The sequence below is a fragment of the Paracoccidioides lutzii genome (assembly GCF_000150705.2).
Source record: "Paracoccidioides lutzii Pb01 unplaced genomic scaffold supercont2.18, whole genome shotgun sequence".
Lineage (NCBI taxonomy): Eukaryota > Fungi > Ascomycota > Eurotiomycetes > Onygenales > Ajellomycetaceae > Paracoccidioides > Paracoccidioides lutzii.
Window position 1 is genome coordinate 134,565 of NW_015440964.1, and position 12,171 is coordinate 146,735.

General features: G+C 46.3%; 4 protein-coding genes across 4 annotated transcripts; 2 read left to right on the top strand and 2 right to left on the bottom strand.

Moving 5' to 3' along the window:
* Positions 1 to 1,428: 1,428 nt before the first annotated feature.
* PAAG_06331 (hypothetical protein) lies at positions 1,429 to 3,201 on the top strand (the record flags this gene model as incomplete). Its single annotated transcript, XM_002791546.1, has 2 exons — positions 1,429 to 2,610; positions 2,707 to 3,201. The coding sequence occupies 2 exons, from the start codon at positions 1,429 to 1,431 to the stop codon at positions 3,199 to 3,201; spliced, it is 1,677 nt and encodes a 558-aa protein (XP_002791592.1).
* Positions 3,202 to 3,754: 553 nt separating this feature from the next.
* On the bottom strand, positions 3,755 to 5,343 carry PAAG_06332 (RNA polymerase II transcription factor B subunit 2; the record flags this gene model as incomplete). Its single annotated transcript, XM_002791547.2, has 3 exons — positions 3,755 to 4,997; positions 5,065 to 5,152; positions 5,220 to 5,343. The coding sequence occupies 3 exons, from the start codon at positions 5,341 to 5,343 to the stop codon at positions 3,755 to 3,757; spliced, it is 1,455 nt and encodes a 484-aa protein (XP_002791593.1).
* Positions 5,344 to 5,673: 330 nt separating this feature from the next.
* PAAG_06333 (hypothetical protein) lies at positions 5,674 to 6,868 on the top strand (the record flags this gene model as incomplete). The annotated part of the gene is made up of 9 exons (XM_015845862.1): positions 5,674 to 5,700; positions 5,761 to 5,801; positions 5,875 to 5,887; positions 6,020 to 6,085; positions 6,159 to 6,201; positions 6,272 to 6,343; positions 6,400 to 6,446; positions 6,506 to 6,684; positions 6,781 to 6,868. The coding sequence occupies 9 exons, from the start codon at positions 5,674 to 5,676 to the stop codon at positions 6,866 to 6,868; spliced, it is 576 nt and encodes a 191-aa protein (XP_015700088.1).
* Positions 6,869 to 7,496: 628 nt separating this feature from the next.
* On the bottom strand, positions 7,497 to 11,976 carry PAAG_06334 (intron-binding protein aquarius; the record flags this gene model as incomplete). Its single annotated transcript, XM_002791549.2, has 4 exons — positions 7,497 to 7,930; positions 8,011 to 11,496; positions 11,564 to 11,664; positions 11,741 to 11,976. The coding sequence occupies 4 exons, from the start codon at positions 11,974 to 11,976 to the stop codon at positions 7,497 to 7,499; spliced, it is 4,257 nt and encodes a 1,418-aa protein (XP_002791595.2).
* Positions 11,977 to 12,171: the final 195 nt, after the last annotated feature.

Consider the following 12,171-nt stretch of genomic DNA (forward strand, 5'->3'; position numbering starts at 1 on the left):
GGATGGCTCGAGTTCGAGTTCGTCCGATGCGTACTCATGATTCTGTCCAGAAGAATCTATCACTCAATAACATCGAAGTGGCGCTTTACAGAGTTCACATTTTGATGTTACTCAAAAGAACCTGAAAACGAAAGACAAATTAAGACGTGGAAACAAGAAGAAAACATATAGTTATATGATTACGGCATCCCCCTGTACGGGAATCCTTTAGCTGTCGTCTTCCTCTCCTTCACCACCCCAATCACCCAAGCCCTAAAGCCAAGTGATCTCTCTCAAATTTAACTACGGTGAGGACCATCGCCATCCATTCGGCAAAGGGGTCCCAAAAATCCCGCACCATGGACATCGCATGGGGAGCTCCCGTTTGCGGGCTACCAGACAGTCGGCTCAGCGTTCATGGCTACTTTCCTACATTCCAAGTTTGGTAATTGTAATGATATGCTGCCATCCGCAGTGACTAGCACGCCCTTGGAGACATCCCAATCTCCATATGCCCAGAGGATCCCCGCATAGTTTTTCCGCATTAATTCCGCATAACGTTCACATACATAAGAGCAGACTCCCATTAACAGAATTGCTCAAAATTCATCCAACAGAGAAACCATCTCTGGATGCCAGTGCGCATAGCGGTGGTTTTCCTATCGTCTCTATTGTCAAAGGCATGACGGTACATATCCGGTTTTCCCAGTTTGGAAGCATTGGCAGCTGCAACAACGGTTAGCAGTGGAGCATGCAGGAGGTTATTTTGACCCTGGCTGGGATGACGAGACGACTATTCAGGTGTAATTCCATGTAAGAGGCGTGTGAGATGAGGCGAGAAAGAAGAATGAAGCCTGTAGCCGGATGTTTGTGAACGATATTGAGGATCCGGCAACGGGTAGTGAACGTGTCCGAGGCTGGTATTGTGGTGCCCGTGCAGTAAGGGGAGTAATGTTGAAGATTACTTATATCGGGCTTTGGAAAATGTATGATTGTGAAATGCAGCTATTACTGTTTAACTCCTCGTTGCATAGTACAAACCTGTGAATATCTTTTATGTATTTTTATCTTTTGTTTATTTTTGTTTTATCTGTTATTTACGCTACTTATGCAGTGGAAGTAAATGAGGCGAAACACACTTCCTAAAGGGGTAATATGCAACTCACTTCTTCACCTTCACAGCTTTATTTACTTGCTTCAATTCACTTCATCTCTTTTATATTCATCTGCTTTGTCTTTTTTATAAGTGATCATCCTTGGTCAGTGACTACATTTGCAGCAGCATTAATTTCTCCTCAAGTCTGTATTGACAGTCCGGCTATTACAGAGTCCTCTATTGTTTTCCCAACCATCGGGACTTTATAATCAAACCTGCATCCACAATTCCCCAACAACATAATTATATATATCTTTGAGCACATGCATCCCATATATCAAGGCCAAAAAAACATGTCACTGGCACCGTATCCTACCCCGTCTCCTCACTTATACCCGTCACCTCGTTATGTCAACATCGACGCGGCTTCCCAGTATAGCCGGCGCAAAACATCGTTGACAAAGTCCCTTCAAACCTTTGCAAAGAATGCATTTCATCGCAGACATCGTCATACAAACACTGGGGATTCAAGCCACAGCACCACGCCAGCAACGTCGTTCACAAGCAGTTGGTGTTCCACGAGCCCTGGAGTATCACAGTCGAGGTCCGAAGAGGTTATGGAGCGCGTAACGCCCGCGCTGCGAAAGCTATCATTAACATTGGGGCGAACTTCACAGGACCAAATTCAAACGCCAAAAGAAATAGCGGGATCAATTCAGGCGGGACAAAAGCCCCGTTTGGGCAGAAGAGATGGGAGCATGGTCCTCCAGAAACCACCAGCACCTGTAAATTCATGCATTTCTTATGAAGAGAACGGATCTGAGCGAGGTCAGGCAAACGGAGGGCAACAAAGAAGCGTGCAGAATGCCACTGCAAAGGATGGAAGGGCACCTTCTCAGGTGTCACGAATTCCGTTGCCTAGTCCCCAACCCGACGGATACTCCAGAAGACATACGAATGCAGGGCTTGTGTTACCGAAGTCGACCACATTCTCTTCGCTGAGTACTTTAAAGCAGGGATCTCTATCTCGCAGCCAATCACTATTATCAAAAAGTAATAAGGTTTCATGCAGACAGCCCGAGCTGCTGCACCAACAACAAATGGGGGCAACGGCACAGAAATTAGAGACAGCACATACAGCAATCGCCAACAAACCGTCGCCTGAGTCATTCGGGCCACGGCAATATCTTACCCCCCAACAACATTCACATGTGATTCTAAAAGGTAGTTCGTTGACAAAAAGTCAGACAACCATAAACTTGACGTCATATGCTAGACCTGATGGCTTTTTTGAGCCAGCTGAAAGTTTCATTAATCACTATCAGAGGATACCCCATAGCAAGCACAATATAGTTAACGATTGCGGCCACAATGGATCGCCGCGGGGTCTAAGAAATTACTATAACCCACCAAATGCTGGCGTCAAGGATGTCCATTGCTCAAATGCACAGAAGCCAGGGAGCCTGAAAGAGCAGAGCCCAATGGAACTCCCCTCTCCGTGTTCACCACCCGAGAGTGACGGCGATATCAGGAAAGTAAGTTCGTTAGAAACTTTCCTTCCCCAGGATGATATATATACCTTCTATCACTCCATATACCATGCTAACACCGGAACTCCTGTTGTGCGGTAGGTCACCACTGCCAAACCCCGCCAGTACTGGTTAGGGCGCTTCTCTACGCTCACCAATGGTTTCCACTACGAAGATTCCTTTAAACAAGAATCAGACGTTGTCACAGGCTTTGATGCCTCCGAACCATACTACATCAGCTCATCATCCACGGCAACTTTGGACGATCAACGAGCCAAACGAGCGTTCGTATTTCTCGAAAACGCCTGCACGACTGCAGAGGCACGACGAAGCTTTCTGGAGTTTAGATATGAGTATTCGAGACGCTGTGGCGATCGGTGGTCGAAGTGGTTTGCTGCTGATCAGAATGATACATGTAAAAAGAGATACGGCGGCAGCACGTCGGACTTAAGTGATGGGACATTAATTTCTGTGGGCGAGATTACCGATATGGAACGGAAGAGCAATAATAATGGCGCTCCGGGAGGCAGGGGGGCAGAGATTGGGGGGATTGGTCTGATGAATATGTTTAGGACGGTTCGGAGGAGTTTGGTTTGAGATCGGTGGATTGTTTTCTTCTTTCTTATGGTCTTTCTGGTGATGAAATATCCTATTCGTCCCTATTTGTGCTTCTTTAGTATTTTTGGCTTTGTTTTCATGTTTCCAGCATGTTTGGAATTCAGCAATTGGAAACTTGGTGATGTTAGGAAAGTATTGAGTGCAAGAGCTTTGGCTTTTCTTCTGTGGCTTTAGTGTTGGGATCAAGATGGATGGTTGCTGAGATTTCAGGAAACAGAAGTTAAACAGGAGAATCAAGCTAGAACAGATTAACTGTTCGATTTTCTTAGAGAACTTTTGGTTTGAGAATGGAAATGATATGGGGGAAAAATTCCACTCTTCATTCTAGCAGGGAGAACAGTATCGAAAATGAAGCACAGGCGTCATTGCCTCGCATATTGCAACAAGAGGTGATTTCACCTTGCAAGGTTTTGGATTAAAAAAAAAAAAAAAGGATATCATCAAAATACAAACACGGGAAGAAAATTAACATCGAGGAACCATACCATAGAATGACACAGCTCACAAAAGTCTAGTAATGGATTACCTTGGCTTAGCTCTTCCCAGCCCTGCTCCTCAAATACGCCGCAACTTGCTCATGCCTCGTGACAAAAAACATTCGCCGCTTCTCAGACTTCCACACCAACACCCCAATCTCCTCTGCATACCTACACGGCCCATCGAACTCTGCCAGACTGACAAAGTCTTTAAAAAGGAAACCTGGCGTCGCCTTTATTCGATCCCGCTCCAATTGCCACAGGCGGATCTGGTCTACAACTGTGGGCGGGAGCACGGCGGGAGCGCCAACGGTATGGGAGGATTTCGATGCGTGGTATTTGCGCATTTGCGGATGGGCGTGGGTAGTTAGGTAAGAGATTATCTGGTCTGCAGTGATTCCCATTTCGACGGCGCGTCGTATGGATTGGCGTGTTATTTTTCCTGTGATGAGGTTGGGGAAGCGGTATTTTAGAGTGGTGAATAAGGCGATTAGAGAAATTTGTAGGGGGGAAGATGTGTAGGCATATAGGCGGTAGTTGGTTTCGATGACTATGAAGCCAGTGCTGGGTTCGCTGGAGTTCGCGGCAGTGGGGCCGCTTGGACCTGTGAGACTGGTGGAGATGGAGCTTCCGAGTGTAGCGGAGTCAGAAGTAAGAGTTGTTACGAGCCTGGTGGGGTAGAAACGGGTTGCTTCTTGTGGGGGGAAGTGTTGATATACTATTCCGAAATCGGTGAGGTCGGTGAGAGTCTTGAGTTGAGTGGATGTTAAGTGTTTCTTCTCATACGACTGCCCGAGCTCTAGGCTGCTGAGGACGAAGAGGAATGAGAGGACCTCGACACTTTCTAAGCCTATCTGTTCGGCGTTTTCGACGTAGAGGATTAAGATGTTCCAAACTTGGGTGTTGACGTCTTGTAGGACGAAGGCGAAGCCTTCTTTTGTAATATCGACTCTACGGTCATGGACTTCCACCAGATGGCAGGCTTGAAGGAGCTGTTTCACACCCTTGCTTAATGTGACTGTTTGCTGGGCTCCTAAGGCGCTCGTCCCAACCATGTACCCTAAAACGCCTTCCCACTGGCGACTGGCATATTCGTCCAGCTGAGCAACAGTCATAAGATTTGCATCCGGAGTTACAGATGGTACTCCGAAAGATTGCTGCTTATCTCCTCCTGTGAGGGCTTGTCGAAGCGACGACGCGAACGGCTCCGTTACCACGTATGCTCTAACATGATCCGTGGTAGTGGCATTTGAGAGAATATGGAGTCGACCCAATATCGACAGTGCATTATCTCTCTCACTTCGTAACCCCGTAAAATTAGCACCGCGAGTCTTGCACATGGATAGCTATATCAAAAACCGCTCACCGTTTGCTCTCCGGCTTCACCCATAGTTCAAGATCCGCAGCAGGAAGTGGATCCTTCAGGTAGAGAAGTGCCATGACGAAATATTTCGCTATGTGGCATTAGCTAACTCAAATCTGACTCTAGTCTTACAGGACAAAATCATATTCCTCATTTACCCAGGTACGGCAACATTCGCCGGAAGATAGCTAGAGCCGTGGATGGCTGCTGGTACAGTCTGCGGAAGACGGTTCCTGGCAAACTCTCCAGATAGTCCATCGAGCGGGAAGACGACACAGCCATTTCTATGAAAAATGGCACCTAATGGGCCTGTCTCCGTACTTAGTTGTCACAGATCTATCATAGTCAGAGCGCTTCCAGGGGGGGGTTTCGGTTGAACTTCAAAAAGCGCAAGTTGGCTAACAGTAAAAAGGGTTGTTGAATAATTCGGTGCGTTACGGCGAACTCTAGAGACCAGAAGTGCACGCAGGAATGGTTACGTAATTAATCAGCCTTGTAGCTCCCATCGTTAAGGTAATAGTAAACTATTTAGTTCGGCGTTGGATCTAGAAATGAAATATATTAGAGCTCCAATTGCTTTTCAAGATAAAGATATAAGGAGATCGTTTCAAAATGGCTTCTTTAAAATTTGTTCAATCAGTATGTATCTACACCGCGAAAAGCTTTCAATATGGTTTTCATAGCTAATTCGCGATCTAGGTCTGGCAGTCCTTCAGGACTACATCCGGTTTAGAACCGAGGTATTCATATTCAGTAATTGAAACACGTCGGTGGTAATGGATATGGGGTCTGACTACCAATTCTTGCATGCAGGTTGTTGGATAATGTACGTGATTGATCCTCAATCCATGCATACACCGTGACTGGGTCCCATAGCTATGTCCTCCGCGTCAATATATATGCATTCCATAGCGGTTCTGAATCGGGAAACTTATCAAACCCTCCAATGCATTAATAGCTTCGAGTGACAGCAGCACGTCCTGGTGTTGTTAATTTCGAACTAGATATCCAGAAGGAACATACGGTTCGTTCTTCTAATCTACCAAATTCCCAGGGGGCGTGGAAAGCGTACAACTAACCTATGCGGTCTTGCAAAGAATCGCCTGGGAATCCTCCATGGAGGAACAATTGCGAGCATGGGTATGTTACAATATGTTGCAGCAAAGGCTCTTATTCCTTGCTGTGTGAACTCTCACTTACCCTTTCACAGTTGATCTGGGGGGGTCGCTAGCCGTTGCCTCCAGGGGACTTTTCGCTACTGGAGTCTCAACAGATCTTAATGGTTTGCTTCCTCTGGATTCCTAAGTCTGAGGCGAGCTTCTAACTCACTATTATTAGTTACATATCTCAATTCTGGTGGGAAAATCGGAGATAAAATTCTTGCGGTGAGTGGGAGAGAAGTTGTGGTTAAACTCCTTTTCAATTTGCTAATTGATGCGCCTAGGAAGTTTCTTGCGATAAATGTATGCACAAATTTCACCTATTCATCCGCAAAGTTGTTGTGAATCCATCTCATCTAATTACATCACCTCGAAAAATCTCAGTTGGCAAAACCCTCGCATTCACATCCGCCAAGTTCACAAATTTAGAGAACGAAGTTGTGGCACGGGGTAGTCACACGAAGTAAGTAAACACCTTTTCCAACAACTTCCCTCGTTCCTCCAGATTCGATCTCCTCTTTTCCGCATCGTTGAAATTTCCGATCTTAACGTCAAACAGATTCGTGGCTATCGCATTCAAAGACCCGAAAAACATCGTTCATCAGCTTAAGCCAGAAGAGGAGTCTGAGGGTGGGAACAAATACTGAGAGTCGCACCAAATTGGACAAATATTGGGTCCGCTAATTTGGTGCAAGTCGGCAAAATAGATGACAGGTGAACTGGAAGTTGATTGGCGCATTGAACATATTTAATGCTTTGCACTATTTTGTCAGAATGGATGCGCTGCGTGGATTTTCATAGAGCGCAGCTAATCGTGTATATTCGGAATATATTATAACCTACGACAGCGGTTGTTCACATGTTATAATTGTGCATGGATAAGACAATGGATGGTTTATTATCACTTGAATGTGAAACAAACCTATAGGGATGACCACAAGAAATAATATTTTATCTAGCCAATGGGTATTAGTGAGATAAATATATTACATAGCATGCTGTATCATTGGAGAGTAGAGCTGTACAACAGTGTACATACATCAACGTCAAAAGGAACCCGGCAGGAAAGGTAAGGTGTCACAAGAACGATGAAAAACATAAGAATGAGACTAAGTACCTTCCTTCAATTGCAAATCATAACAGAAGATACTTCATGTAGCCATATCATTTCATATTTTGTGGACAAAATAAGACAGCACTTTTAAATCATCATTAATACGGGAAAGAAAGGCCTTGAAAAAACGAGAAGCTACAATGAACGCAACACGCTCAGAATCAATCCAGAATACTCTCTGGCTGCAAATCACGCTCCTCATCCTCATCCTCCTCTTCATCAAGAGTAACCATAATCTCATCAGCGTCCATGAGAGCAGTTGTCGCCCTCCCCTCCTCAATTAAAACCTTGATCTTCGCCTGAGTCATTTCATAAACGTACTGGCCCAAATGCTCGATGCCCTCCATAGGGGTGCCTGTAACGTCATCCGAAAGGGGTCTGGAAGTTGGAAAGAGCTCGCCGGGGACAAGCATGAGCTTATCGGGCCGCTCAAAGAGAATGTCGAAAGCCGGTTTGAGCTCGAGGCACGATTCAAACACCTCGCGGCGGCCGAGGATGTAGAGTCCTAGTCGCGCTCGGGAGAGCGCAACGGTGAGACGGCGGACATCGCGGAGGTATCCAACTGTCCGTGTGCGGGTAAGGGAGAGAAGAACGTCTGTGTTTATTTATCATATGTTAGTCTAAATACTCTAAAAATATTCATTCCGTCCATTGGGGATGTGGAGATGAACTTACAGTCATTCTGCTCTCCTTGATATTTATCCACCGTCGTCACAATTTTCGGCAAGCCGAATAGGGAGTTCTTGGCACATCTATGGTTCAGAACATCCCTTATCAATGCCCTTTGTCCCGCATATGTTGTTAGGATCGATATCTTCGACGCAGGGTAGCCTAGTAGACGCATATACTGGTACAGAGCCACCGTGTACTCTGCCTCGCCAAGATTTTGAATGAAATGGGGAGATGGCTCCCTTTCGCCAACTCCTTGATAGTCTGAAACATTGATAAACTGGTAATCAAATTTGAAACCGGGATTGGCGAGTTTAAACTCCTCATTCTCCTCCACGGATGGTAGATTTCCTAACCGCTCGTAACGCCATTTGAATAGCTCTGCAATTGACGGACGTGATCGACCCTGTTGATCAAGATTTATCGTGGGTACGCCCAGTCTTACAAGGCGTGAGAAAAGAGTTTGCTCGAAGTTGGCATATTGACGGAAAGCCATGTTTTGGATAATAGGTGAGTTTTGGAGATGATCGCCGCAAAGCACCACACGCTGCAATGGCAGTTCACCGTTCTTGGTATTTTGAAGCGCACAAAGTATAAAACTTTCGATCTCAGTGACCTGGGCAGCCTCCTCCATTATGACGTTGTCATAATGAAATCCGAGGCTGACTATCTCCTGTCTTCTCATCGCGGCATGGGTCGATGTCATGGCGATGATTCGTGCTTCTTTCACCAGAAGGTAATTGGCTTTATCACGTTGCAGTCGCAGTATTTCAAACGGACGAATGTCTTCGAGCTCAGAAAACAATTTATTCAGGTGCCTTTGACATCCATAAATGACATCAAGCACCTCTTCTTTGGATGCATTCGGATCGAAAAGGGGTTTGGGGGTGTTTGAGAAGAAGGAATGGAAAGGGAAAGCATCGACAATGGTTTCGCGGGGACAGTCTTCGGAACGAACTTTGTTCCAGTATTTAGTCCACGCTGGCTTAATATACACAGTATTGAAATAGCCTGCAGTTTCACACGAGTTGCCATGAGCACCCTCCGCACCGATCGAAACAGCAAGACGATCCACTTCAGCAAGGTACATGGCCCGATTCTCAAGAAAGGTATCCACTCTGCCGTATTTGCTATAACTGGCCTCAGTATCTAACTCCTCTTCTCCGCGACCAAGCCGTAAGAGATGCCGTTGATCGATATCCAAGGCCATAATCTTTTGGAAAAGTTGATTTAGCGCCTGGTTACTATGGGCGATAAGCAATGTGCGCTCGTAGGGAAAGTTGTGGTAAATGTTGCTAATAATCTGAGTTGAAACGTCTGTCTTGCCTGTTCCTGGAGGGCCGACGATAACCGTCAAGCCAGGCTGAGTACCAGACACAACAGCTTCGATTTGGGCCGGCGTAAATCGTATTTTGTTCAGTTTCGGCGCATCAACCGGGTAGGGCCCCGGGTTAGGTGGCCGATATGAGGAAACTCGTATCGAATTCGAGGTTTTCTCAGTCACTTCGACCTGATCTCGACGTCGCTTCTTTGATGGGTTCAATGTTGTCGCTTTCGGGGTATCTTCAAACATTTCCAAAACATAGGGTGGGTCAAAGCTAGAAGATTTGTTACCAGCTGGCTCAATCCTCCGTCCAGGGAAGCTTTCCACAAGGTGCTCCCAGTTCAAGAAAGTATCACGAAAATCGACAGATTTCACCTTATTGCTCAGTTCTGTGTATCTGGCGCCCGCTGGATTTCCGTAGCCTAGGAAGACATCCTGTAGCCATGATGGAAGATTTGTATCTGCAATCGTCAGGCTCCGCATAGTTTCAAGAATTGGCTTGAAATTATTTTCTCTAGCCTTCCGCCTAACAATCACATTGATGAAGGTGTACACGTCCGGTTTCCCTTTTGCCAGGCTCTCCATGTCGGCCTTGTATGATCCGGCATCGAGGTTTACAAGTAGCCTTCGCATCCGCGGTCGTGGTCGATATCCGTTTATTCCATCAGTCTGAGGCTCCCGCAAATATCGTCCGTTCTCATCGAGGACCTGTACAACTTCTGCCGTTCTTACATGTAATAAACTTACTTCGTTCTTTGGATCCTGCCCATTACTAAACATCTTCTTTATCGATTTCTTGGGCTGGATTGCGAGGAGGAAAACAACATCATCGGGCCGAAGAGTATCCCATTCCCTCCTAACACTTTCCCCGAGTCGACTGACGTCCAATCCAATTTCAGCACGAACGTATGCAGGGTTGGTTGATCCGACTTTTGCTGGTGCAACCTCGATGATCGCTGGCTTAGCGATCGGAATTGCCATCTTAGAGAACCCGCCAAACGAGACTGTAGCAGTGTCTCTCTGGAGGTGTGGTTGTAGCCGTTTGACTACCGCTTCGAGGTCCTTTCGGATCTCAAAGAAGGACTCCGAACGATAAAGCAGAAAAGATCGCCAGAGAAAATCGCCAACGCTCAGGTACTGTAAGTTCAGCTTTGGGATGGCTAATGGTCGAGAGCCGTCGTAGGACTCATTGCGGATTAAAGCGGGATCATAAAGGTTCGATTCGGTGGGTAAGACAGACAGCTGCGACGCAGACTCTTGGAATGAGCGATGGCGCTCGAAAGCTGAGAGAATGATTTCGAGGATTAATTTGCGATCCAGTGTAATATTAGCTTCCTTAGGATAGGTTGTTCTAAAACCAAGATAAGAACAAAGCGCTCCCAATTCCTCATCGGTTAGGGAAGACAAATGTGACTCGAGTTCAGAACGTTGTTCGATGGAACCATAGTTCGACAACGCCAGGATCGGCAACTTGTCTTTGAAGTGTTTGATGACGGTTCTCTGGAGGTGAGCCAGCTCTCCACAGTGGACATCGTAGACTGTTTGAGGAGACTGGTGGTGACCCGACTGATCGTCTACAGCAAAATTGATAAAGTGCCTCAGAAGGGTATAAAAATCGCGGAAGAGTGCGTTTGATTCCTGATTGTAGAGCTTGGACGTACGAATGACAGCGAGAATGTTGAGATCCTTTAGGACAGAATTGAAATACCGTCTTGTGGGAAGCTGGCTATCCAGGTCAATGAGGAATTCCATGAATCTTTCGCAATATCGCACGTTGTCCAGATCACTGCTATCGATCAAGTTGATTCGATTTAGGAAATCAAGCACCATCGAATATAACCAGGAACGCTCGAACCGAAGCCTTGCCTTTCCGGCATCATCGGCTTTCTCGTACCTTTTCGCAGCCATTCGCCATCCCCTTTTCAATGCTTCCATTTGCTCGAGTAACTTGTTCCTTGAAACGTCATTATGAAGGTTGTGCCAAATGCCAATTGTCACCAGGGGGGCGCATTCCTTGACAATAAGCGCATTCTCCAACGATTGGAAGGCGTTGATTACGAACGACAGTAAATATATCTTGGAGTTTGTTGGTAAGGTTGTATCGAGATTCATAGCAAGTATACGGCGGAATAGGTTTGAGAAATCCGTCGGCCTGTCGGTGAAATGCTCTGCGGCGAAGTTAGCATTTAGCCTCTAACATACTCCTCTCTATACATGGACTCGGAGCGGACTTACTCCATATTGGCAAGTGTTCCCTCTGCTTTACTCCAGCGATCAAAGCGATTAGCAGGACGTGGTAATTGGATGAGTCTTCGGAGTATGTTGGCCATAGAAACCTGGGTTCGTCTTTCAGCATGGTCTCCCTCGCAGGAGCGCAATATAATAACAGCAGCAAAGCAAAGCATAACCTACTTTTCCAGCACATGGAGATTTTCTAATATCAGAAGAGATCGAAGCGCAAATTTCTCCGACACCAGACCCTCCCAGATATCGTTCTTCATGACTTCAGGTTTTGCCTTCGGAGCTTTGGGCAACTTCAGCCAGTGGGATTTGGCGAGATTCACCCACCGGTTGTCCTCCTGGAGATCATTCACTGTCGGGCGAAGATCAAAACTATACGCCATTGCTGGTCGCATCTGCAGTCCCATTGCCAGCAACCTTGATGGAATGTGCTGAGATTGTCAAGTTTGTCTCCAAATTCCAAAGTTCAAGATCCCAACATCCCAAGGTCCAAGTCCGGGTTGAAGGTCGACGATATTTATCCAACCCAAACAAGAAGAAGTTTTGGAAGACGTGCAGAAAGCGTCCGTGCACGATTTGTCATGCCCTGCAAAGCAAAAGCC